This window comes from Coregonus clupeaformis, chromosome 26, assembly GCF_020615455.1.
Source record: "Coregonus clupeaformis isolate EN_2021a chromosome 26, ASM2061545v1, whole genome shotgun sequence".
NCBI lineage: Eukaryota > Metazoa > Chordata > Actinopteri > Salmoniformes > Salmonidae > Coregonus > Coregonus clupeaformis.
In genome coordinates, this window is record NC_059217.1 from 42043732 (window position 1) to 42071557 (window position 27826).

General features: G+C 44.0%; 1 protein-coding gene across 1 annotated transcript; it reads right to left on the reverse strand.

Moving 5' to 3' along the window:
- Positions 1-1478: 1478 nt before the first annotated feature.
- atp8b3 (ATPase phospholipid transporting 8B3) lies at positions 1479-27104 on the reverse strand. Its single transcript, XM_041848493.1, has 25 exons — positions 27099-27104; positions 25848-25946; positions 25489-25550; positions 23635-23707; positions 23261-23331; positions 23044-23135; positions 19981-20139; positions 19767-19855; positions 17741-17934; positions 17330-17541; positions 16690-16721; positions 16375-16531; positions 11369-11557; positions 10938-11050; positions 10639-10803; positions 10346-10457; positions 10191-10266; positions 9890-10013; positions 9494-9680; positions 9104-9327; positions 3130-3213; positions 2780-3004; positions 2510-2648; positions 2265-2395; positions 1479-2035 (listed from the first exon to the last, which is right to left on the reverse strand). The coding sequence occupies exons 1-25, from the start codon at positions 27102-27104 to the stop codon at positions 1772-1774; spliced, it is 3279 nt and encodes a 1092-aa protein (XP_041704427.1). The 3' UTR covers positions 1479-1771.
- Positions 27105-27826: the final 722 nt, after the last annotated feature.

A 27826-nucleotide genomic window follows, 5' to 3' on the forward strand; every position in this document is an offset into this window, starting at 1 on the left:
ACAAATAAGGTATCAAATATCATTTATTTAGAAAGAATGCATACAAAAGAGAACAGAAAAACATACACATTTAGGATTTTAATTTGTCACAGTTTGCTACAGCAGGAAAATAATCCTACAGAAACAGGAAATGTTAATTATTATGTGGATTATATAATTAATGGACATTTTTGTAGGGGTTGATACATATTTCATGAGGGAAATTTCAAAATTCAGAAGCCTTTTTAAACCTCAAATACACTACAAGTTATACATTTTCTGCATTGCAAGAAATACACTATATATACAAAGTATGTGGACATCCCTTCAAATTAGTGGATTCGGCTATTTCAGCCACACCCGTTGCTGACAGGTGTATAACATCGAGCACACAGCCATGCAATCTCCATAGACAAACATTGGCAGTAGAATGGCCCGTACTGAAGAGCTCAGTGACATTCAACGTGGCACGGTCATAGGATGCCACCTTTCCACCTTTCCAACAAGTCAAATGTCTGTCCTACTAGAGCTGCCCCGGTCAACTGTAAGTGCTGTTATTGTGAAGTGGAAACGTCTAGGAGCAACAACGGCTCAGCCGTGAAGAGGTAGGTCACACAAACTCACAGAACGGGACCGCCGAGTGCTGAAGCGTGTAGCGCGTTAAAATCGCCTGTCCTCGGTTGCAACACTCACTACCGAATTCCAAACTGCCTCTGGAAGCAATGTCAGCACAAGAACTGTTCGTCGGGAGCTTCATGAAATGGGTTTCCATGGCCAAGCAGCCGCACACAAGCCTAAGATCACCATGCGCAATGCCAAGCGTTGGCTGGAGTGGTGTAAAGCTCACCGCCATTGGACTCTGGAGCAGTGGAAACGCATTCTCTGGAGTGATGAATCACGCATCACCATCTGGCAGTCCGACGGATGAATCTGGGTTTGGCGGATGCCAGGAGAACACTACCTGCCCCAATGCATAGTGCCAACTGTAAGGTTTGGTGGATGAGGAATAATGGTCTGGGGCTTTTTTCATGGTTTGGGCTAGGCCCCTTAGTTCCAGTGAAGGGAAATCTTTATGCTACAGCATACAATGACATTCTAGAGGATTCTGTCCTTCCAACTTTGTGGCAACAGTTTGGGGAAGGCCCTTTCCTGTTTCAGCATGACAATGCCCCCGTGCACAATGCGAGGTCCATACAGAAAAGGTTTGTCGAGATCGGTGTGGAAAAACTTGACTGGCCTGCACAGAGCACTGACCTCAATCCCATCGAACACCTTTGGGATGAATTGGGACGCCGACTGCGAGCCAGGCCTAATCGCCCAACATCAGTGCCCGACCTCACTAATGCTCTTGTGGCTGAATGGAAGCAAGTCCCCGCAGCAATGTTCCAACATCTAGTGGAAAGCCTTCCCAGAAGAGTGGAGGCTGTTATAGCAGCAAAGGGTGGACCAACTCCATATTAATGCCCATGATTTTGGAATGAGATGTTCGACGAGTAGGTGTCCACATACTTTTGGTAATGTAGTGTATCTCCTGCAACAGGGTGATCAAATTAAGATCATACATCTGTATGCCATCCTCAAAGACCACTGCCATATCATCGAACCACCGTTTGAACTGTTGCCCCACGGTCTGGGCTTCTGCTGTCCATGGTGCTGAACTACCAGGGCTAAATCATGGGCTAAACTATGACCCTATAGACAGGCCCTATTTGCAATGTTTTTACTGCTGCAGAAAATGTATTATTCTTGTAGTTGTGGAGGGACGTACACACATTATCAATCCCGTTTCCATCTATTTGGATGAACCATTTTCAGTAATATTCTTTGGAGCATCATCGCTCTCCACTGTCTGTGTTTGGCCTGCTAGTGTGACATTATCACCTAAAGTTCCCCTCCTGTCCACTGGGGGAGCTGTGCTACGGAGGCTAGTTCCAGAGGTGATGAGACGGCCGATGCCTCGGCCCTGGGACATGGCGTAGGAGGAGCGGCGGCGGGAGTCTCCTCTCCTGAAGCAAAACTTCTGAAGCTCTACAGGTCCACGCTTGGTGTTGTGAACCTGGGGGAAATCAGAGAACAGGTCAAACATGACTTCTCTCCACTGTGGGTAATGTAACATGGCCATTCCACACGCACACGCATGCACACACACACACACACACACACACACACACACACACACACACACACACACACACACACACACACACACACACACACACACACACACACACACACACACACACACACACAAACACACACACACACACACACTATGGTAGTCTTACCTTATGTTTGTCTGGGTTAGTGAGGATGATGTTGATGGCGTGGATGGTAAAGGAGGGTAGGACAGCGGTCCAGGCTGTCAGCAGGGCTGTGAGCCACACCACCGGGCTGGGGAAGGCATTCTGAGACACACCTGATCAGACCACAGACAGACACACCCAACCACCTCAGTATTACCACACACAGAGTCAGTTCAAGACAGTACACAATATCAATGTTAAGACAGTGGTAGAAGTGAGGTGTGTACCAGGGAAGTAGTAGTCTACCGGGGACTTCTCAAATAGCTTGGGACTGTGAGTGATTGGCGTACACACAAAGAACAGGCCAAAGCTGACACCCATCGCAGCCACACTCCACTTAGTCCAGTGTCTGGTCAGGAGAACGATCTGAGACACACAAACCAACACACAATGTCAATGTCAATAAATGTATCATAATCATCAACGATAATCAGCAGTGATGTGAAACTCCAAAGAACTCTGTTTACGTCCATTCCATGACATCTAACCCTTCTAACCTCAATGGTGGCAGAGAACAACAATGCTATGCTGACAGTGACAGCCATGGTCTGGTAGTCCAGGGCAGAGTTGTAGAAGACCCCTAGGGGCATGAAGAAGAGGACCAGAGAGGTGTAGAGGGCATGGAGCAGGGTGGCAGCCAGCAACCAGGGGTTGAACAGCTCCTGTCTCTGGCCAACCTTATAGAGCTCCGGCCAGCTCAGACTGCCCTCTGCACTTACATCCTATAGCAGAGAGGAGATCAAACAACAGTCTGGTAATGGTCAGGAGGGTGTCCATGGCCACATGGACTCTGGGCCCCTTGGGATTACACACCTCTTTACAAATATGCCTTTCTCTCTTCTCTTACCTGCTCAAAAATGCCCAGGCATTGTACTGGCATGGCGGTGTATAACACAGTGTACAGGATGATGAACCAATTCTCATACAGAGACTGGAAGAAAACAGCACAGAAATGGCAAAAACATTGGGCTCTGTTAAAAAAAGGTTGCAGTTTCATTATATATATTATTATTTAAAAAAAAAAATTGGGGGGGTTACAGGTACAATATTTACATTAATATTATTTCATATTCCATATATTTTCAATTCATTATTATACATTGTACCTGTGGGCTGCCACTCAAAAGAAGAAGACAAAATATTACAAAATATCATATTTTTCAGTTTAAGTAATAATACATTCAGTATAAACAGGAAAAGAAAATAAAAAAAAGAAGAGGACCTCCCATCCCATTCCCCCAACCCCACCCAGCCAACACCCAGCAGTAATAGTCTCTGATTGATTGATAGATTCAAGGAGCTATCATCGTTAAGTAACATAATAGATGCAAAGCATGAATATTTACATTCAAGCACTTTGAAAGGAATTTTGTAACTTTTCCCCAGAACCATTTAACTGCAGGGCACTCCCACATCATATGAAGGAAAATGCCTACCTGATTTAGGGGACACAGTGAACAGTTGGGAGTTGGGGCCAATTTAATCGTAAAAAGTTTCCTGGGTGTTAAATACAGTCTGTGAACAAACTTAAAATATATCAAATTGGTTCGGATTACGGGATGCCAAGGTCATATTTTTAAAGTGTTGTTCAGATTCAAATAGATCTGTGGACCATACTTTTTTAATGGCTGGCTCAAAAAATGTGAAGTTGGCAGTAGTAAGCATTGTGGTCAGACAAGCTCATATGTCCAATTTCAACTTTCTTGATTAAAGAAAATAGAGGTGTAGATAATAGTATGAAATCGATTTGTGCAAATCATTTATGGCTGTTTGATAGAAAGTGTACTCTTTTGCTTTAGGATTATGTGCTCGCCAGGCATCAATGAAGTTGTAATCAGAGAGTATATGCTGGAGAGCCTTGGTTGTGTCTGGAATGCAACATGCAACTATTTCAAAGATTTTACTGAGTTACAGTCCATATAAGGAAATAAATTCAATAGACCCTAATCTATGGATTTCACATGACTGGGCAGGGGCGCAGCCATGGGTGGGCCTGGGAGCGTATAGTATCACCCCCACTGGGGTGCAAGGCCCAGCCAATCAAAATGAGTTTTTTCCCACAAAAGGGCTTTATTACAGACAGAAATACTCCTCAGTTTCATCAGCTGTCCGGGTGGCTGGTCTCAGATGATCCCACAGGTGAAGAAGCCGGGTGTGGAGATCCTAGGCTGGTGTGGTTTGGAATCAATTTAGGCGCCACTTTGGGTTTCAAACAACCTCTTCCTTGGCTCCGGTAGCCTCAAACCCAGCTTTTCCCCCATCTATGATTGATGGTGCTTTCTCAACATGGTCTAATCTCGGTATTAAAAGATTCAGAGATCTGTATACTAACAATACATTTAGTACGTTTTCAACAACTATCAGCTAAATTTGGTCTCCCCAGACATCATTTTTTTAGATTCTTACAAGTCCGGGAGTTACATCCGCAGCATAGATCCAGGATTCCCCAACCTTTCTAGTGGAACACAGTTCGACACATTTCTCACCCCTCTTCCTAATCAGAAAGGCACAATGTCAATAATCTATAGTCAAATTTGCTCACTACAAGCCATCTCATTAAACAATATCAAATCCTCTTGGGAGGGGAGGAACTGGGTGAGGAAATATCTGATGAACTATGGGAAGAGGCACTCAAAAGGGTACATAGCTCTTCTATTTGCGCTCGACACGGCCTCATCCAATGCAAACTCATTCATAGGGCTCACTGGACCAAAGCAAGACTATCAAAAATTTACAAGGATGTGAACCCTAATTGTGTTCGATGTAACCAGTCCCCTGCTAATCATGTGCACATGTTTTGGTGCTGCCCATCTCTTGTTGGTTTCTGGAAAGACATCTTTAACACACTCTCAGAATTAAGCGGCACACAGATCGAGCCAGACCCTCTCATTGCATTATTTGGAGTTTCCTTACCCACAACACAATTGACCAAAATGAATAAGGATGTAATTGCCTTTGTCACGTTGTTAGCGTAGACGATTAATTTTACTTAGATGGAAATCCTCTGCAGCCCCTTCTCATGCTCTTTGGATTAAATCTATTTTGAATTGCATAAAGTTGGAGAAAATAAAACAGACACTCAATGGGTCTGTAGACAAATTTTATGCAAAGTGGGCTCCCTTCTTTTCTTATGTCAAAAGAATACATTTCCCTGCAGTTCCAGAGTGATGTATATTTATATATTGGTGATGTAAGAAGCCTGGTATGTGCATATACGACATCTCGGATGTTAAGGACGGTAATAACTGTGCTAGCTGACCTATAACAACTGGATCAAAACAGATATTCTTCCTTTATTTTATTTTTTTTATTTATTTATTTTTTTTTTTTTTTTTTTGTGTTTTATCTTATTTATGTACTTAATGTCTATTTTTTCTTTCATGTCTGTCTCTCCATGTTTTGCTGTATTGATGTCTTCAAATTGTTGTTCCATATTCATACCAAATAACTTTCAAGTGTAATTACTTACTAAATGCTGGTACTGAAAATTCAATAAACAAAGTATATAAAAAAAACAAAAAAAAAACACATGGTCTGCAGTTGTGAGGCCGGTTGGACGTACTGACAAATTCTCTAAAACTACGTTGGAGGTGGTTTATGGTAGAGAAATGAACATTCAATTATCTGGGAACAGCTCTGGTGGACATTTCTGAAGTCAGCATGCCAATTGCACACTCCCTCAAAATTGAGACAACTGTGGCATTGTGTTGTGTGACAAAACTGCACATTTAAGAGTGGTCTTTTATTGTCCCCAGCACAAGGTTCCCCTGTGTAATGATCATTCTGTTTAATCAGCTTCTTGATATGCCACACATGTCAGGTGGATGGTTTATCTTGTCAAAGGAGAAATGATCACTAAAGGGGATGTAAAAAAAATTTGTGGAATCTTTTATTTCAGCTCATGAAACATGGGACCAACACTTTACATGTTGCGTTTATATTTTTGTTCAGTATAGATTTGTCCCACATGTCCAAAATGGCATTCATGTCTGTCCTAATAACCAGATGGAATTCAGTTAATTCCAACAATATGCTGTTCAGATAATCAAAAAACGTAGGATCATATACATTTGGAGTGTACACATTAATAAAGGCAATTTTCTTTCCATTATGGATACATTTAAGGAAACTGATTCTGCCTTCTTGATCTTCGCCTTTACCCAAGATGGGGATTTTGAGTTTCTTATGTATCATTATGATTACATCTTTAGTTTTGTTTGGGGCTGATGAAAAAGCAGCCAGTTTGTACAAATTATTCTCTTTTCCATCTTTGTCCTTTTGGAGCAGGTGTGCTTCTTGGAGCATTGCTATATTAATAGATTTTCTTGCAGTGGTGTAAAGTACTTAAGTAAAAATACTCTAAAGTCCTACCTAAATCGTTTTTAAGGGTATCTGTACTTCACTTTACTATTTATATTTTTGAAAATGTTTACTTTTACTTCACTACATTCTTAAAGAAAATAATGTACTTTTTACTCCATACATTTTAACTGACACCCAAAAGTACTCGTTACATTGAATGCTTAGCAGGACAGGAAAATGGTCCAATTCACACACTTATCAAGAGAACATCCCTGGTCATCCCTACTACCTCTGATCTGGCGGACTCACTAAACACATGCTTCGTTTGTAAATGATGTCTGAGTGTTGGAGTGTGCCCCTGGCTACCTGTAAATTTAAAAACAAGAAAATAGTGCCATCTCGTTTGCTTAATATAATGAATGTGAAATTATTTATACATTTACTTTTGATACTTAAGTATATTTTAGCAATTACATTGACTTTTGATATTTAAGTATACAGTGCTATGAAAAAGTATTTGCCCCCTTTCTAATTTTCTCTATTTTTGCATATTTGTGATACTGAATGTTATCAGATCTTCAACCAAAACCTAATATTAGATAAAGGGAACATAAGTGAACAAATAACACAACAATTACATATTTATTTCATAAACAAAGTTATGCAACACCCAATTCCCCTGTGTGAAAAAGTAATTGCCCCCTTACACTCAATAACTGGTTGTGCCACCTTTAGCTGCAATGACTCCAACCAAATGCTTCCTGTAGTTGTTGATCAGTCTCTCACGTCGCTGTGGAGGAATTTTGTCCCACTCTTCCATGCAAAACTGCTTTAACTCAGTGATGTGTGGGTTTTCAAGCATGAGCTGCTCGTTTCAAGTCCTGCCACAACATCTCAATTGGGATTAGGTCTGGACTTTGACTAGGCCATTCCAAAACTTCCAATTTGTTGCTTTTGAGCAATTTTCATGTAGACTTGGTTGTGTGTTTTGGATCATTGTCTTGCTGCATGACCCAGCTGCGCTTCAGCTTCAGCTCACAGACGGATGGTCTGACATTCTCCTGTAGAATTCTCTGATACAGAGCAGAATTCATGGTTCCTTCTATTAAGGCAAGTCATCCAGGTCCTGAGGCAGCAAAGCATCCCCAAACCATCACACCACCACCACCATGCTTGACCTTTGGTATGATGTTCTTACTGTGGAATGCAGAGTTTGGTTTTCACCAGGCATTACTGGAACCATGTCGTCCAAAAACGTATACTTTTGAATCATCTGTCCATAAAACGTTCTTGATGATCATCCAGGTGCTTTTTGGCAAACTAGAGTCAACTTTTTGGATGAGATGGGTCCCATTATGCCTGGCGAAAACGAAACACTGCATTCCACAGTAAGAACATCATACCAAAGGTCAAGCATGGTGGTGGTGGTGTGATGGTTTGGGGATGCTTTGCTGCCTCAGGACCTGGACGACTTGCCTTAATAGAAGGAACCATGAATTCTGCTCTGTATCAGAGAATTCTACAGGAGAATGTCAGACCATCCGTCTGTGAGCTGAAGCTGAAGTGAAGCTGGGTCATGCAGCAAGACAATGATCCAAAACACACAATCAAGTCTACATGAAAATTGCTAAAAAGCAACAAATTGGAAGTTTTGGAATGGCCTAGTCAAAGTCCAGACCTAATCCCAATTGAGATGTTGTGACAGGACTTGAAACAAGCAGCTCATGCTTGAAAACCCACACGTCACTGAGTTAAAGCAGTTCTGCATGGAAGAGTGGGACAAAATTCCTCCACAGCGACGTGAGAGACTGATCAACAACTACAGGAAGCATTTGGTTGGAGTCATTGCAGCTAAAGGTGGCACAACCAGTTATTGAGTGTAAGGGGGCAATTACTTTTTCACACAGGAGAATTGGGTGTTGCATAACTTTGTTTATGAAATAAATATGTAATTGTTGTGTTATTTGTTCACTTATGTTCCCTTTATCTAATATTAGGTTTTGGTTGAAGATCTGATAACATTCAGTATCACAAATATGAAAAAGTAGAGAAAATTAGAAAGGGGGCAAATACTTTTTCATAGCACTGTATTTAAAACCAAATACTTTTAGACTTACTCAAGTAGTATTTTACTGGGTGACTAACACTTTTACTTGAGTCATTTTCGATTAAGGTATCTTTACTTTAACTCAAGTGTGGCAATTGGGTACTTTTTCCACCACTGGTTTATTGCTAGGATATCAAGGCAGCTGTAACGTCTGATGGGACTATTCAGACCTTTCAAATTCCAATAAATAATAGGTAGCGTTGCCATTATATATATAAAAAATAATGTATTATTAATTATGTAATTGTTATCTTTAGTGTTAATAAACCCATGGATGTGAAACAAAAAACAGGACCCACAGGAAAACCCACCCATTGGTCGTTCCCCACCCAGAACCCCCCTCCCCCGTAAACATTAGCATTATATTAATGATTCTGATGCTAAACCAATGTGACTAGTGTTGCCATCTAACCTGGGCACTGAAGCCGTTGAAGAAGCTGAACCAGATGTGCACCAAAGCGAAGCCGCAGGTTTTGTACAGGAAGTAACGCAGAAAGACAGCGATTCGGCGGTACGACCAGCGTCCGTGGACCAATAGGAGTCTCTGTAGGAAACTGAACTTGGCCAGGGCATAGTCAGCATTCTGAACTGCCTGACCCCCTTCTACACCAGCCAAACCTACCCCTATATGAGCCGCTACAGGAGGGAGTGGGGGGGGAGAGAGAGAGAGAGAGAGAGAGAGAGAGAGAGAGAGAGAGAGAGAGAGAGAGAGAGAGAGAGAGAGAGAGAACATGTTAAATACACCCTGTCTTTGAACAGACATCATAATTTCACCGCCAACCTTTCTGTCCATCACACTCACTCTTGATCATGTTCATGTCGTTGGCACCATCTCCTATTGCCATGGTGATAGAGGTGGTGTTTTTCCTAACGAGCGTGACCACGTCAGCCTTCTGGCTGGGAGTCACACGGCAACACAGTACTGACTGGCACAGCACTGCCAGGGACATGAACCTGGCACCCCAATCTGGCCTGGTGTCAAACTCTGTCTGAGCAGGGACAAACCATCAACAAACCATGAACACTATCAACATGAACACTGCCTTTTGTGTGATGGCAGCCTTTAGATAAGGTAGCCTTTAGATAAAGGGAGTGTTTACTAGACTCAGAGCAAATAAATTATACAGAATTATGGATAATCACTAAGCTATAAGGTTTTCAGTCTTATAGTCTTATTAGCATTAACACCTATGTTTACCAGTTCAGGGCCGGTGAGGACCAGTGCTGATTTCTCCCCAGCCCTCTCCCTGTCCACACACCACAGCTCTGTCTCTTTGCCCTTGGAGAAAGTAATCTCTGGATCAGGAGACTGGAGGAGCTGCCTGTGGGAGGATCCACAGAAATAGATATATTGGAAAAGTATGGTCAATTTGTGTGTGTGTGTGTGTGTCCGTGTGTGTCTGTGTGTTTGTCCGTGTGTGTGTGTGTTTGTGTGAATGTGTGTGTATCTGTCTGTGTGTGTCCATCCGTGTATGTGTGTGTGTGTAAATATGTCTGACCTCAGTTCATCCCCTTCTAGTAGTCTGGTATCAGGATCCAGAAGTCTGCAGGCGTACCCTATGTTCACCGCTGTCTCTGCAGAGAGGAAGAGAGACAGAAAAGGAGTGAGAGACCAACAGACAGAGACAGAAAGACAGTGGGGAGCAGTAGTTACCTTTCTTGTCCCCGGTCAGCACCCAGACTTTGAGTCCAGCCTGTCTGAGCATGGAGATGGTCTCAGGGACCCCGTCCTGCAGCCGGTCCTCTATAGCTGTCACCCCCAGCAGCTGCACAACAGGAACCAGGATATACAGAGAGTTTATCACTATGATATTGGATCACATTGCATTTATATAAAGCGTTCATGAGTTTCCTTGATGGGTATCATCCTTTGGAGCATCAGAATTCTCATCAAATCCCATTGTATGGTAAACATACTGTAATGTAACACTATGATTATGAGGATACCTTTAGATCTCTCTCCATGTCATCATACAGCTGTTCCAGCATGTCATCACGGTTACGGGTTGACATGGCAGCCTGGGCCATGGTTTTGCTCCACTCCACCCATTTGCCCTCAGGTACAGTACGCTCAGCTATACACAGGGTCCTCAGACAGGACTGGGCAAACAGCTGGAGGATGACAGGAATATACTGGATGAGATGTTGCATGAGATCTACTTGTTCTGCTTATTATGTGTAGTGTGTGTGTGTGTGTGTGTGTGTGTGTGTGTGTGTGTGTGTGTGTGTGTGTGTTTGTGTCTTACATCTAAGGCTCTCTCAGTGCTCTCCAGATGTGGACAGTCTTTTTGTAGTCTCTCCAGGATCACCATGTCAGCACCTTTACAGTATAACTTCAGCCCTCCCTCTGGCTCCCGCACTAAAAACACAACAACATACATCAGAGGATAGAACATATCTACACATGTCAGGAGAGTACATCAAGACCAGAGACTGGGGGATAGAGAGATGAAGGGAGAGAAAGAGAAAGGTGCCAGGATAGGGGAGCTGTGGGGCAGATGCATCCAGTCTCACTCAGGTAGTCACTAGATAGCCATGCTAGAAAGTACAAAAGAGGAAATTCTGTCAGATCTTTTGAGCAAGTACATAATTAGGATATATTTTTTAGTAGTAAGCTCAGGGTTAGGGCCGTACATTCATCCTTTCTAGAATGGCCAGATAGTAACGTCAGTCTTACCCAGTACAGACATGCGTCTCCTCTGGCTGGTGAAGTCAAGCAGGGTGAGGAGCTGGTAGTGGCGTTTGAGGCCCAGCTCACTGACTGTCAGAGAGTCCCTGGTCCTGGAGAGGAAGACCCAGCCCAGCTCCCTGGCTGCTCCCACCAGGGCCTCTTCGTCTGGGGACGCAGCCTGGTACACCGGGGCCCCTGGACCTAGTTTTGTCCCATGGAATAAATGTTGTAGATCTTAATGTTTTTCCACAAAATCCTGGACTATCGGACCACCATTTTATTACGTTTGCAATCGCAGCAAATAATCTGCTCAGACCCCAACCAAGGAGCATCAAAAGTCGTGCTATAAATTCTCAGACAACACAAAAATTCATTGATGCCCTTCCAGACTCCTTCTGCCTACCCAAGGACGTCAGAGGACAAAAATCAGTTAACCACTTAACTGAGGAACTCATTTAACCTTGCGCAATACCCTAGATGCAGTTGCACCCCTAAAAACGAAAAACATTTGTCATAAGAAACTAGCTCCCTGGTATACAGAAAATACCCGAGCTTTGAAGCAAGCTTCAGGAAATTGGAACGAAATGGCGCCACACCAAACTGGAAGTCTTCCGACTAGCTTGGAAAGACAGTACCGTGCAGTACCCGAAGAGCCCTCACTGCTGCTCGATCATCCTACTTTTCCAAATTAATCGAGGAAAATAAGAACAATCCAAAATTTCTTTTTGATACTGTTGCAAAGCTAACTAAAAAGCAGCATTCCCCAAGAGAGGATGGTTTTCACTTCAGCAGTGATAAATTCATGAACTTCTTTGAGGAAAAGATCATGACCATTAGAAAGCAAATTACGGACTCCTCTTTGAATCTGCGTATTCCTCCAGGGCTTAGCTGTCCTGGATCTGCACAGTCTGCGAGGGCCTGGGATCGGGGAGAGACACTTAAGTGTTTTAGTACTATATCTCTTGACACAATGATGAAAATAATCATGGCCTCTAAACCTTCAAGCTGCATACTGGATCCTATTCCTACTAAACTGCTGAAGGAGCTGCTTCCTGTGCTTGGCCCTCCTATGTTGAACATAATAAACAGCTCTCTATCCACCGGATGTGTACCAAACTCACTAAAAGTGGCAGTGATAAAGCCTCTCTTGAAAAAGCCAAACCTTGACCGGAAAATATAAAAAACTATCGGCCTATATCGAATCTTCCATTCCTCTCAAAAATTTTAGAAAAAGCTGTTGCGCAGCAACTCACTGCCTTTCTGAAGACAAACAATGTATACGAAATGCTTCAGTCTGGTTTTAGGCCCCATCATAGCACTGAGACTGCACTTGTGAAGGTGGTAAATGACCTTTTAATGGCGTCAGACCGAGGCTCTGCATCTGTCCTCGTGCTACTAGACCTTAGTGCTGCCTTTGACACCATCGATCACCACATTCTTTTGGAGAGACTGGAAACCCAAATTGGTCTACACGGACAAGTTCTGGCCTGGTTTAGATCCTACCTGTCGGAAAGATATCAGTTTGTCTCTGTGAATGGTCTGTCCTCCGACAAATCAACTGTACATTTCGGTGTTCCTCAAGGTTCCGTTTTAGGACCACTATTGTTTTTCACATATATTTTACCTCTTGGGGATGTTATTCGAAAACATAATGTTAACTTTCACTGCTATGCGGATGACACACAGCTGTACATTTCAATGAAGCATGGTGAAGCCCCAAAATTGCCCTCGCTAGAAGCCTGTGTTTCAGACATAAGGAAGTGGATGGCTGAAAACTTTTTACTTTTAAACTCGGACAAAACAGAGATGCTTGTTCTAGGTCCCAAGAAACAAAGAGATCTTCTGTTAAATCTGACAATTAATCTTGATGGTTGTAAAGTCGTCTCAAATAAAACTGTGAAGGACCTAGGCGTTACTCTTGACCCTGATCTCTCTTTTGCGAACATATCAAGACTGTTTCAAGGACAGCTTTTTTCCATCTACGTAACATTGCAAAAATCAGAAATTTTCTGTCCAAAAATGATGCAGAAAAAATTGATCCATGCATTTGTTACTTCTAGATTGGACTACTGCAATGCTCTATTTTTCCGGCTACCCGGATAAAGCACTAAATAAACTTCAGTTAGTGCTAAATACGGCTGCTAGAATCCTGACTAGAACCAAGAAATTTGATCATATTACTCCAGTGCTAGCTTCCCTACACTGGCTTCCTGTTAAGGCAAGGGCTGATTTCAGGGTTTTACTGTTAACCTATAAAGCGTTACATGGGCTTGCTCCTACCTATCTTTCCGAGTTGGTCCTGCCGTACATACCAACACGTACGCTACGGTCACAAGACGCAGGCCTCCTAATTGTCCCTAGAATTTCTAAGCAAACAGCGGGAGGCAGGGCTTTCTCCTATAGATCTCCATTTTTATGGAACAGTCTGCCTACCCATGTGAGAGACGCAGACTCGGTCTCAACCTTTAAGTCTTTACTGAAGACTTATCTCTTCAGTAGGTCATATGATTGAGTGTAGTCTGGCCCAGGAGTGTGAAGGTGAACGGAAAGGCTGGAGCAACGAACAGCCCTTGCTGTCTCTGCCAGGCCGGTTCCCCTCTCCACTGGGGTTCTCTGCCTCTAACCCTGTTGCAGGGGGCTGAGTCACTGGCTTGCTGGTGCTCTTTCATGCCGTCCCTGGGAGGGGTGCGTCACTTGAGTGGGTTGAGTTACTGGCCCGTGATCTTCCTGTCTGGGTTGGCGCCCCCCCTTGGTTTGTGCTGTGGTGGGAGACCTCTGTGGGCTATACTCGGCCTTGTCTCAGGATTGTAAGTTGGTGGTTGGGGATATCCCTCTAGTGGTGCGGGGGCTGTGCTTTGGCGGAGTGGGTGGGGTTATATCCTTCCTGTTTGGCCCTGTCCGGGGTTTCTTCGGATGGGGCCACAGTGTCTCCGGACCGCTCCTGTCTCAGCCTCCAGTATTTATGCTGCAGTAGTTTATGTGTCGGGGGCTGGGGTTAGTTGGTTATACCTGGAGTACTTCTCCTGTCTTATCCAGTGTCCTGTGTGAATTTAAGTATGCTCTCTCTAATTCTCTCGTTCTCTCTTTCTCTCTGAGAACCTGAGCCCTAGGACCATACGTCAGGACTACCGGGCATGATGACACCTTGCTGTCCCCAGTCCGCCTGGCCTTGCTGCTATTCCAGTTTCAACTGTTCTGCCTGCTGGCTACGAAACCCCTACCTGTCCCAGACCTGCTGTTTTCAACTCTAAATGATCGGCTATGAAAAGCCAACTGAGAGACCTGAGCCCCTAGGACCATACGTCGGGACTACCGGCCGTGGTGACTCCTTGCTGTCCCCAGTCCGCCTGGCCTTGCTGCTATTCCAGTTTAAACTGTTCTGCCTGTCGGTTATGGAACCCCTACCTGTCCCAGACCTGCTGTTTTAAACTCTAATGATCGGCTATGAAAAGCCAACTGAGATTTATTCCTGATTATTATTTGACCATGCTTGTCACTTATGAACATTTTTTGAACATCTTGGCATGGTTCTGTTATAATCTCCACCGGCACAGCCAGAAGAGGACTGGCCACCCCTCATAGCCTGGTTCCTCTCTAGTTTCTTCCTAGGTTTTGCCTTTCTAGGGAGTTTTTCCTAGCCACCGTGCTTCTACACCTGCATTACTAGCTGTTTGGGGGTTTTAGGCTGGGTTTCTGTACAGCACTTCGAGATATTAGCTGATGTAAGAAGGGCTATATAAAATAAAATTGATTGATTGATTGACAAACATCACGCAACAGAACTGTAACAGTAGCTGGGCGATTCCACGCCAGTGTACCACAAAATATTTTTGGTATCTCAGATTCTTCTGGCAACTCTCACATAGTAACTTCATTAGGAGGAAGGATGTTTGACATGGTTTCTACATTTGTATCACAAACCATTGTTTTTGAAAATCATGAAAGTTGCCATTTTAGGCCCTTTTTAGACCTATACATGCCTCCTGTAAGACCCTATGATCTGTGAACTACTCATGATACAGACAACATCTTGGTGTCATTATACTCCTTATAGTGTTCTCTCACATATGGAGTATGTCTTGATTTTGAAATACAATTCTTCACATTAATTTATTCAACATAAAAATTATTAATATTAATATCTCAAAAGTACCCTTTTAGATTTAGCTTCTTTTTGACATATTGTTTGTAACAATATACTCTTCAAACATGTCACATTCCAGAGTGGGTTTTCTGGTACTTTTTAATGATATGACCCATTTTATACATAGAAATTGACATTATAGGTCATTAATCAATCACAGCCCTCCTATAGGATTTTACATTCAGCAAATGGATTCAAAGGGAGTTCCCTTTTAATCCATTTTCCCCTTCACTGTGTTGGTGGTGCTTATAAAATGTATCATACCTTCAGAATTAGCAGAGAGTCTACTCTGGAAATGTGATGTACTTGTAGAGTATATTGTTAAAAACTATATTTCTTAAAATGAACAAAATCTAAAAGGGTACTTTTGAGATATGAATGTTTTTAATGTTGAATAAATGAATGTGAAGAATTGTATTTCAGAATCAAGACATACTCCATACGTGAGAGAACACTGTAAGGAGTATAATGACACCAAGATGTTGTCTGTATCATGAGTAGTTCACAGATCATAGGGTCTTACAAGAGGCATGTACAGGTCTACAAAGGGCCTAAAATGGCAACTTTCACTTTCAAATGGTTTATGATACAAATGTAAAAAGCATGTCAAACATCCTTCCTCCCAATGAATTTTCTATGTGAGAACTGCAACAACAATCTGAGATACCAAAAATGTTTTCGGCCTACGCAGGCATGGAATCGCACAGCTGTATTGTTGTATCATGCTGAGATGTGTTTTCCTCATTCTTGAGAGGGTTTAGTAGCATTTTATTTTACTGTACAGAAAACACCAAGTATTTACCTAGTTACATTTATGAAGTTACATGGTAAAATGGTAATTACACAATAATGACTTGTTTGCCCTCACCTTTCTTCCACTCAGTCATGACGGTGTGGCAGAGTGCCAGGGCGGTGAGGAACTGTCTGCTCTGTGTACACTGCTGTCCCCTCAACCTGTCCACCAGCCGCTGGTCAGACAGATACAGACCCCCACAGGAGAACGGGTTCCAGCTCAGGTCTAATGTCTGGGGGAGGCAGAGGTGAGGCAGAGAGGAAAGTTATGTTCTTTTGTTTGTTTACTACTTCATGACTGATTTGACAATGTGGAAATAAACTGGATTAACCACATAACATATATGTTTTCCTCTTCAATGATATGGTACATCTAAATCTGGATCATTACCTGTGATTCCTCTGCACTGATTAACGCATCTCCTGACAAAACACAAAAAAGAGAAATTAAGACATTTTCAGATAGAGTGGTGAGAGTGGGGAGCTTTAGGCTGACAGTAAGCATGTTCTAACTACCTGACAGATAGTAGTAGTAGACAGTGGGCAGATGGGGAATGTGATTCCAGACAAGTTTCAGATTACACCTTGACTCTAGAGGGCAGGACCAACATTCAATATTTAACATTTATGGCCGTGTCCATATTCATATTTGAACACTTACGAGGGTGCCCTGATTTGTTATCAGAGTGGCTGGACCCCTCTTTCCTGACAGCTATAGGTCCCGAAGCTTCTGCCCATGTGCGGGATTCTCTACTTTATGAACAGTCTCTGCTGTACTCGTAGAGACTGGGCTACTCTGGTGAATGGTGCTGGTTTGATAAAGTTAGATCAAAGTTACATGTAGGTCTTGGTCTTTAGTCAGATGCAAACAAAAGTGAGTTCAGTCACTGTCTTTCCAAACCGGGGCGCAGACTGAGAACCCACTGCACAATAACACAAGGTATTCCAGGCCCTTGTAGGTTTAGTGGTGAAACCAAATCTAACACACACAGACAGAGGGTGGTTGTTTCCAGGTCATCGGCCATCCTTACCATAGACGTCCCCTGCGATGCAGCACTGTCTGAAGAGCAGGTGGTTCTGGGTGAGGGTGCCCGTCTTGTCACTCAGCAGATATCCCACCTGACCCAGTTCCTCATTCAGAGAGGTGTTCCGGGCCTGGGCAGGGATGGATCTCTCCACCCCTCCTCGCATCTCTACGTCCCAGCCTATGAACAGGCTGTGCAGCACGTGGATCATCTCAAACCTGCCCACAGAGACATAAACAGACTCAATACTAGACGTGTGACTGACAAAGACATTTCAATAGAGATTCTTAGACTGCAGAATAAGTATGCTGTGTACATTATTATAGGATTGGAAGAGCTGATTCCACTTTTCGATTCTGGAATTGGAATTAAATTAATTCAAATAGAACTGACATCCACCCTGGTAGTGTTACTCACGTGATGTAGAGAGCCATGGGCATGGCAGGGCTGAGCAGGATCACATAGCTCCAGTAGGTGAGGAAGGCTGTGTAGATGGGCGAGTTGCCCCTCGTTAAGGCAGACAGAACTTCTATTTGGGACGACACGCGCCCCTCAAACACTCCCGACCCCACAGCCAGCAGTAGAGCCATCAACAGTAGGAACAGCACTATCTAAGATCACAGACACACACATACATGTACATAAAAACACACACATTAACACAAAAGCACTCTTTAAAAAAAGCACACACATAAAACACGTGTTAAAGTTGGATCCTTTATCATAATAAAATGAGTCAAGACAAGAGAGTTATATACAGTGGGGAAAAAAAGTATTTAGTCAGCCACCAATTGTGCAAGTTCTCCCACTTAAAAAGATGAGAGAGGCCTGTAATTTTCAACATAGGTACACGTCAACTATGACAGACAAAATGAGAAAACATTTTCCAGAAAATCACATTGTAGGATTTTAAATGAATTTATTTGCAAATGATGGTGGAAAATAAGTATTTGGTCAATAACAAAAGTTTCTCAATACTTTGTTATATACCCTTTGTTGGCAATGACACAGGTCAAACGTTTTCTGTAAGTCTTCACAAGGTTTTCACACACTGTTGCTGGTATTTTGGCCCATTTCTCCATGCAGATCTCCTCTAGACCAGTGATGTTTTGGGGCTGTCGCTGGGCAACACGGACTTTCAACTCCCTCCAAAGATTTTCTATGGGGTTGAGATCTGGAGACTGGCTAGGCCACTCCAGGACCTTGAAATGCTTCTTACGAAGCCACTCCTTCGTTGCCCGGGCAGTGTGTTTGGGATCATTGTCATGCTGAAAGACCCAGCCACGTTTCATCTTCATTGCCCTTACTGATGGAAGGAGGTTTTCACTCAAAATCTCACGATACATGGCCCCATTCATTATTTCCTTTACACGGATTAGACGTCCTGGTCCCTTTGCAGAAAAACAGCCCCAAAGCATGATGTTTCCACCCCCATGCTTCACAGTAGGTATGGTGTTCTTTGGATGCAACTCAGCATTCTTTGTCCTCCAAACACGACGAGATGAGTTTTTACCAAAAAGTTCTATTTTTGTTTCATCTGACCATATGACATTCTCCAAATCCTCTTCTGGATCATCCAAATGCACTCTAGCAAACTTCAGACGGGCCTGGACATGTACTGGCTTAAGCAGGGGGACACGTCTGGCACTGCAGGATTTGAGTCCCTGGCGGCGTAGTGTGTTACTGATGGTAGGCTTTGTTACTTTGGTCCCAGCTCTCTGCAGAATCATTCACTAGGTCCCCCCGTGTGGTTCTGGGATTTTTGCTCACCGTTCTTGTGATCATTTTGACCCCACGGGGTGAGATCTTGCGTGGAGCCCCAGATCGAGGGAGATTTTCAGTGGTCTTGTATGTCTTCCATTTCCTAATAATTGCTCCAACAGTTGATTTCTTCAAACCAAGCTGCTTACCTATTGCAGATTTAGTCTTCCCAGCCTGGTGCAGGTCTACAATTTTGTTTCTGGTGTCCTTTGACAAATCTTTGGTCTTGGCCATAGTGGAGTTTGGAGTGTGACTGTTTGAGGTTGTGGACAGGTGTCTTTTATACTGATAACAAGTTCAAACAGGTGCCATTAATACAGGTAACGAGTGGAGGACAGAGGAGCCTCTTAAAGAAGAAGTTACAGGTCTGTGAGAGCCAGAAATCTTGCTTGTTTGTAGGTGACCAAATACTTATTTTCCACCATAATTTGCAAATAAATTCATTAAAAATCCTACAATGTGATTTTCTGGAGTTATTTTTCTCATTTTGTCTGTCATAGTTGACGTGTACCTATGATGAAAATTACAGGCCTCTCTCATCTTTTTAAGTGGGAGAACTTGCACAATTGGTGGCTGACTAAATACTTTTTTCCCCCACTGTAAATGTACAGATAAAACCATCTATCTCCATAACTCTCACACTGCATTACTTCATCATCCTCTCCAGGTCTTTATCACTCACCCCAATGACCACTTTGTTCAGGACCTTCTCAATCTGAGTCATCTTGACTCTTAGCTGACCAACGTTACGAAGGATCTTACTGTCTGAGCCTGAGGGACAGGAAGATATGTGTCATTTACACATTCAATTTCATAGTCCTTATCATTTATCTGTTAGGGGGAAAGAGAGGGTGCATAAAGTATTGAAGCAGGGCCTATGTATGTGTGCTGAGTACCGGTGTATATGGCCATGCCATAGGCTGTATCTGTATTGCGAAGTACTGTTCCTCTCAGCAGGATGTGTTCACTGTCCAGAGGGTGGCACTCTCCTCTCCAGTGGAGCTCCCCTCGGAAGGTGTACAGATGACTGTTGGGCTCCTCACACAACACAATGCCTGAAAGAGGGAGGGAGAGAGGGAGAGATAGGGGTGGGGAGCGAATAAGAGAGGAAAGGAGGCAGAGAGAGAATGACAGAGAGGTAGAGAGAAAGAAAAGGCTATTTACATTTGTAAACCCTCTCCTCCAACCTTACCCACTCAGCTCCTACCCAGATGGTCACGCGCCATCGCAATCTTCACTCTCTCTCTCCCACTACTCTCTCCTCTTCTATCCTATCATCTCTCCCTTCTGTGAAATCCTTCTCCCTCCTGTCTCCTGATTCTGCCTGTTTGACCCTACTCTCCTCCCTTTCCACATCCTATGACTCGCACTGTCCCCTTTCCTCCCGGCCGGCTCGGCCCTCCCCTCCTGCTCCGTGGCTCAGTGACTTACAGAACAGGGCTGCGGGCAGCTGAGCGAAAATGGTGGAAAACAAAACTTCCAGAGAACCTATAATCCTTTCACTCCCTCCTCTCTACCTTCTCTTCCTCTGTATCCGCTGCTAAAACCACTTTCTATCACTCTAAATGTCAAGCTTCTGCTTCTAACCCTAGGAAACTCTTTTCCACCTTCTCCTCCCTCCTAAATCCTCCCCCCCCCCCTCCCTCTCTGCAGATGGCTTTGTCAATCACTTTGAAAAGAAGGTTGACGACATCCGCTCCTCATTCACTCAGCACCCACTCCCACAGAACCACCCCACGCCTTGACCTCTTTCTCCCCTCTCTCTCCAGATTAAATCCTGCAACTAGTGAGGTACGGACACCCGACAACCTGCCAGCTCGACCACATCCCCTCTTCCCTTCTCCAGACCATCTCTGGAGACCTTCTCCCATTCCTCACTTCCCTCATCAACTCATCCCTGACCACTGGCTGCGTCCCCTCTGACTTCAAAATGGCCAAAGTCGCTCCCCTCCTCAAGAAACCAACACTTGACCCCTCTGGCGTCAAAAACTACAGACCAGTATCCCTTCTTTCTTTTCTTTCCAAAACACTTGAGCGTGCTGTCTCTGACCAACTCTCTTGCTATCTCTCTCAGAATGATCTTCTTGACCCTAACCAGTCAGTCTTCAAGACGGGTCATTCAACCGAGACTGCTCTCCTCTGTGTCACAGAGGCTCTCTGCACTGCCAAAGCTGACTCTGTCTCTTCTGTTCTCATCCTCCTAGATCGATCCGATGCCTTCAACACCGTGAACCATCAGATCCTCCTCTTCACCCTCTTAGGACTGGGCGTCTCAGGCTCTGCACGCTCTTGGATTGCATCCTACATGGCAGGCCATTTGATTATGAAATAATGTCACTGATTTAAAGTACAAGGGGATATCGGTGAACAAATGCCGTGGTCAAGGCTACGACGGCACCAGTGCAATGAGCGGAGCTTACTCAGGTGTTCAAAAGCGCATATCAGACCGAGAGCCTAATGCTTCTTATGTAGTTCTTCATGAGTTTTATTTTAGAAAACGATCTCTCCGCAGAAGCGACAGTTACAGGGATGGTAAAAAAAAACTTGATTGCCGTAGCAACATCAGGTAAACTGGGCAGAAGGGAGTAATCATACTACTGCAGTTCTGCAACATCTTTAATTGAGACTCTCATTCTCCTTAATTGCCGGCCTGAACACGTTACGGAAAGAGATTAACTGTATAGGAAGCTCTGAGGACAGGTCGTCTGGATTCTGGACAGCCAATAAATTGGCAGATGCAAACAGATTATAATCTTTAGCGGAAAACAGTTATTGAGGGCTTGAACCTTTTTTTCTGTTCATAGGCCTACTGGTGAACCGGTGCTTGAGTTGTGTGGTTGCAATATCACAGTCCATTATCTCTGGTATATCCTAGCATGCATCATTCAAGACTTTAAAGTTTAAATTGTGTGCAGCGCAATGGACATATAATGCACAATGTCTCAGGAAAGACTGTCTGGGTTGGCAATACTAAGTATAGAAAACAGTCTGGCCTGCAACCTGGACCTACAGGCCGTGGTGTAAACATTTGCACACAAAAAAGGAGGACTTCAGGAGACCAGGGGAGTCTCTCAAGTTTAATTTAATTTAATTCAATTTACCTGAAATATTGCAGCCCATTTGTGTAGGCTATTAGCCAGACAAAACCCGCTGAGTTCAACAATAAATAGTGGCTGAATTTATATTCAAGCCGATAACTTTTTTCCTCATTGTTAGGCTATTTGATTTGGAATTTTTATAAAAAGTTTATAAATAGCAGCTAAATACGGTAGGCCTTGCTGTTGGCTGGGCTCCCCGCTTGTGCCATTAAACCCCTGCAATTTATCCAGACCGCCGCAGCCCGCCTGGTGTTCAACCTTTCCAAGTTCTCCCATGTCACCCCGCTCCTCCGCACACTCAACTGGCTTCCAGTCAAAGCTCGCATTCACTACAAGACCATGGTACTTGCCAGCAAGAGGAACTGCCCCTCCCTACCTTCAGGCTATTCTCAAACCCTACACCCCAACCCGAGTACTCCATTCTGCCACCTCTGGTCTCTTGGCCCTCCCACCCCTACAGGAGGCTAGCTCCCACTCGGCCCAGTCAAAGCTCTTCTCTGTCCTGGCACCCCAATGGTGGAACCTGAAGCTAGAACAACATAGACCTTCCCCATCTTCCGAAAACATCTGAAACCCTACCTCTTCAAAGAGTATCTTAAATAATCCCACAGCACGCCCCCTCGCACTCCCCCACACAATTTTCTTTACACTCGCACTTGACTTGTTATTATGAGCTCACCCTAATTTTTTATACACTTTGCATTTTCCCCCTAATTCCCTTTACTTTCTGATGCTCTGAGTCAGGGCGGTGCCTAATATTGAAGGCAGATAGGGTCTGCTTCAGTTATGAGCTCACCCTATTTGTATACACTTTGCATTTTTTCCTAACTCTCCAAATGCTTAGGGTCAGGTGGTGCCTACCATCGAAGGAAGCCAAGGTCTGTTCTGTGGGGTCAGAGGTCATCTCTGTGTGGGTTGCGTCCAGGGCCTGTCGGTACTTCAGGTTGGTCTCTCTGCAAAGACAGGGACTACAGTCAGGCTTCATAATCCTCAGCTTAAACTAAACAGGTCATATCTGGTTCAGTGTACAGTATAGACAAGAGTACATTGTTAGAACATGGATGTTCCTGTCCCCTACCCATCAATGTCAGCTGTCTCCACGTAGCACAGGCTGTGTGGCTCGGAGCTGCAGAGGAGAAGTAGATCTGCCTAAGAGGGATACAGAAGGAGAAGAGGACTATAGAGAGAAGCACAAAGGGAGAGGGGCGATCAGAAAATCAGGGCTAGGGAACCGCTTTGGACTCTCTCACTTTTTTAGTACCGTTTCTTTACCCATTTCCTTTTTCTATTCTTGTTGCACTGTCGAGAGGTGAACCTGCAAGTAAGCATTTAATTGCACTGTGTTCTCCATGTATAGTATGTGTATTTGACGAATAAACACATTTGAACTTGACTCTGTGCAAACCTGCAGGTGGTGCTGAATCAGCTGAAGCTAAAGGCATAGAAACTCACCGGGATGATCTGGTCTTTGTGAATCCGCAACACATCTCCCACACACACATCCTTCCACTGAGATGGGCTGAAACTGAGACGGAGAATGGAGAGAGGCAGAAGGGAGAGAGACAGAAGAGAGAGAGACAGAAGGGAGAGAGACAGAAGGGAGAGAGGCAGAAGGGAGAGAGACAGAAGGGAGAGAGGCAGAAGTAGGAGAGAGACAGAAGGGAGAGAGACAGAAGTAGGAGAGAGACAGAAGGGAGAGAGACAGAAGTAGGAGAGAGACAGAAGGGAGAGAGACAGAAGTAGGAGAGAGACAGAAGGGAGAGAGACAGAAGTAGGAGAGAGACAGAAGGGAGAGAGACAGAAGTAGGAGAGAGACAGAAGTAGGAGAGAGACAGAAGTAGGAGAGAGACAGAAGGGAGAGAGAGACAGAAGTAGGAGAGAGACAGAAGTAGGAGAGAGACAGAAGGGAGAGAGACGGAAGGGAGAGAGACAGAAGTAGGAGAGAGACAGAAGGGAGAGAGACAGAAGTAGGAGAGAGACAGAAGGGAGAGAGACAGAAGTAGGAGAGAGACAGAAGTAGGAGAGAGACAGAAGTAGGAGAGAGACAGAAGGGAGAGAGACAGAAGTAGGAGAGAGACAGAAGTAGGAGAGAGACAGAAGGGAGAGAGACGGAAGGGAGAGAGACAGAAGTAGGAGAGAGACAGAAGGGAGAGAGACAGAAGTAGGAGAGAGACAGAAGGGAGAGAGACAGAAGTAGGAGAGAGACAGAAGTAGGAGAGAGACAGAAGGGAGAGAGACAGAAGTAGGAGAGAGACAGAAGGGAGAGAGACAGAAGTAGGAGAGAGACAGAAGGGAGAGAGACAGAAGTAGGAGAGAGACAGAAGTAGGAGAGAGACAGAAGGGAGAGAGACGGAAGGGAGAGAGACAGAAGTAGGAGAGAGACAGAAGGGAGGGAGACAGAAGGGAGAGAGACAGAAGGGAGAGAGACAGAAGGGAGAGAGACAGAAGGGAGAGAGGCAGAAGTAGGAGAGAGACAGAAGGGAGGGAGACAGAAGGGAGAGAGACAGGAGGGAGAGAGACAGAAGTAGGAGAGAGACAGAAGGGAGAGAGACAGAAGTAGGAGAGAGACAGAAGGGAGAGAGACAGAAGTAGGAGAGAGACAGAAGGGAGAGAGACAGAAGTAGGAGAGAGACAGAAGTAGGAGAGAGACAGAAGGGAGAGAGACGGAAGGGAGAGAGACAGAAGTAGGAGAGAGACAGAAGGGAGGGAGACAGAAGGGAGAGAGACAGAAGGGAGAGAGACAGAAGGGAGAGAGACAGAAGGGAGAGAGGCAGAAGTAGGAGAGAGACAGAAGGGAGGGAGACAGAAGGGAGAGAGACAGGAGGGAGAGAGACAGAAGTAGGAGAGAGACAGAAGGGAGAGAGACAGAAGTAGGAGAGAGACAGAAGGGAGAGAGACAGAAGTAGGAGAGAGACAGAAGTAGGAGAGAGACAGAAGTAGGAGAGAGGCAGAAGTAGGAGAGAGACAGAAGTAGGAGAGAGGCAGAAGGGAGAGAGACAGAAGTAGGAGAGAGGCAGAAGGGAGAGAGACAGAAGTAGGAGAGAGACAGAAGTAGGAGAGAGGCAGAAGGGAGAGAGACAGAAGTAGGAGAGAGACAGAAGGGAGTGAGACAGAAGGGAGAGAGACAGAAGGGACAAAGAAAGGAGTTGAGGTAAAGACCTACTGTATATTATTTCCCTTGTACTAGAAGCACAAAGGAACTGACATACAGTAGATTTACACAAAATGTGAGTGTTTTACAGGTCACATGGGTTTCTGAAGTTAGGTTTGTGCCCTGAGAGACAGAGCTGGCATCTTTGTGCTCACCTCTGGGAGATGAGGACATCACTGGGTCGCCTATTAATCTGAGAGTCACTGCGTCTCCTGGCCTGAGGGAGAGAGATAGGAGAGATAGATAGATCCCTCCCTAAATGATAAGTCAATAAAGAGGGTCACAAAGCCTTTCACCAAGGCTGTAAAGACCATAACGCAGTGATGCACTTAACCACAGAATACTCCATGCAAAACATAATCGCTGCCGGAGGAGAGAAGCTAGCTAATGATAGTGGAAAAAATAAAATGTATGCAACTCGGAAGACCAGTTTGTCAATGAGCAGAGGACAAGGAGTCAATGGGGACAATGAAGGAGAGAGGCGTGTGATTGGAGGGTGAGTGAGTGATCTCACCAGGTCATTGGCCAGGTCTTTGAGCCCCTTTACTGACAGCACTATTACCAGGAGAGTGGCGGTGGTGTACCAGGGGATGGACGAGATGGCAGGGACACACTGGAAACACACACACACATGCACATATGCATGCAAGCTAGTGCTGAGCGATTAACCAAGATTTTTATTATTGTTGTTATTAAGCAACAAATTGACCGACGTTGGTTCAATTACTTGAATTCCATTATTTATTTATTTTTTAAGAGCCCAACGAGACGTTTCTCTAGAGAGAAATCAAATCATTTACGAGAGAAATCAAGTCAAGAACTATGTGGGATGCTGGGCTGAAGGAAGTTGTAGTTTACATCAAGCAAATATTCAACCTAGTTCAGTGCAGAAATGTGGTAATTGCCTTCAATGACCATAATCCATTGTGCCTGTTCTTTCCAGCTCGGACTGAGACGGATACACTTTTACATCTGCTACATTAGGTTAGATAGACACACCGCATAGACCGCATGAGAGAGGAATGTACACAACGACGAGAGGGACAGAGACGGTTTGTGATAGTATGCCTTATTTACTTTGAAGAACTAGTCAAATGATTTCGTCAGACATACTTAGGCAGCATACTTAGGCAGGCTTGCCTAACTAAATAGGATGACTAAAGACAGTACAGTATGGGGTGCATAGAGATAACGTTAAATGGTCTGGCTGGCTGCTACTGCCTAAACAGAGATTAGATTATGACTTTAAGGAATGAAAAATAAAGTCATTAAATAAAAACTAAGTAATATACACAACTGAAATATTTTATTATTTCATAGTAATTTCCTATTATTCAGAGACAATGGAATATTTTCAATGTTTTGGCAATTGAATGTTCACTATTTTTGGCTTTTGAATTTCCATTAAAAAGCTCTAAAATCATTTTAATGTAATTATTTCATAATGCATTTAATGTTTCAAAAAAGTATCGATGCCAAAATTGAAAACCCTAATTATGTTTTAATAATCGGACTGAAACCGAACTGACCTCAAAAAGCACTATTCGCTCAGCACTAATACACCCACACACACACACACACACACATATTGAGTACCACATTCACTGAATCACAAAATATGAAAATATTACCATTCTTTATCAACATATATACAGATAAATTAAATCACTAATATCAAATATTGGCCAAATAACCCTGTAAGATTTACCCATCCTCAGAAACCATAGAAATTAACTGAGTAGATCAATGAAACCCAGAGTCTGACCTGCATCACAACCATGAGAAGGAAGTAAAGGTTGGCTGCTCGATGGAACTGTTCGTACAGCGTGAAGGGTAGGAAGGTCAGAGGGGAGTACTTAAAACTGCGCACCACATTGTCCTGGCAACCCAGCAGACAGACACAGAAAGAAACATAGAGAGAGAGACACGAGGGAGACGTGAGTGTTTGTCAATTAGTGGGTTAGTGTGTTTGTGCCAACAGTGTTGGGTTACAACAACACGGTGTACTGTGACTCACGGCATATCGGCCCCAGCGGAAACACAGAAAGGATCTCCGCCGTCGATGTTTGTGGAAGTGGCGGCTGTTTGCTCTCACCTCCCAAGTTAAAGCTGTTAAAGACAGAGTTTTAAAAAATCCTATTCCAACTACAAATGGGCTTTCTCTATCGCCAATGAGATTTGAGGAGGGCATAGCACAGGGACCAGGTCACGTCACTGTCCATCACATATGGGGTAGGATGAGATCATGTGTGTGTGTGTGTGTGTGTGTGTGTGTGTGACAGACTGTAGTGTGTTATTATTCCATCTCTCAGGGGGAATCTTATTCCCCCATCCCGCGCCTGGAGAAGGCAGAAATTACTCTAATCGCTTCTTCTGAGGAAACCGGACACCTTAAAACACTCCGTCATTATCAAACTAGGTCAAAGGTCACATATAGGATGCTTTATTTGACATCTAGACACACTTTCATTTGTTTCATGCAAATGTGGATGG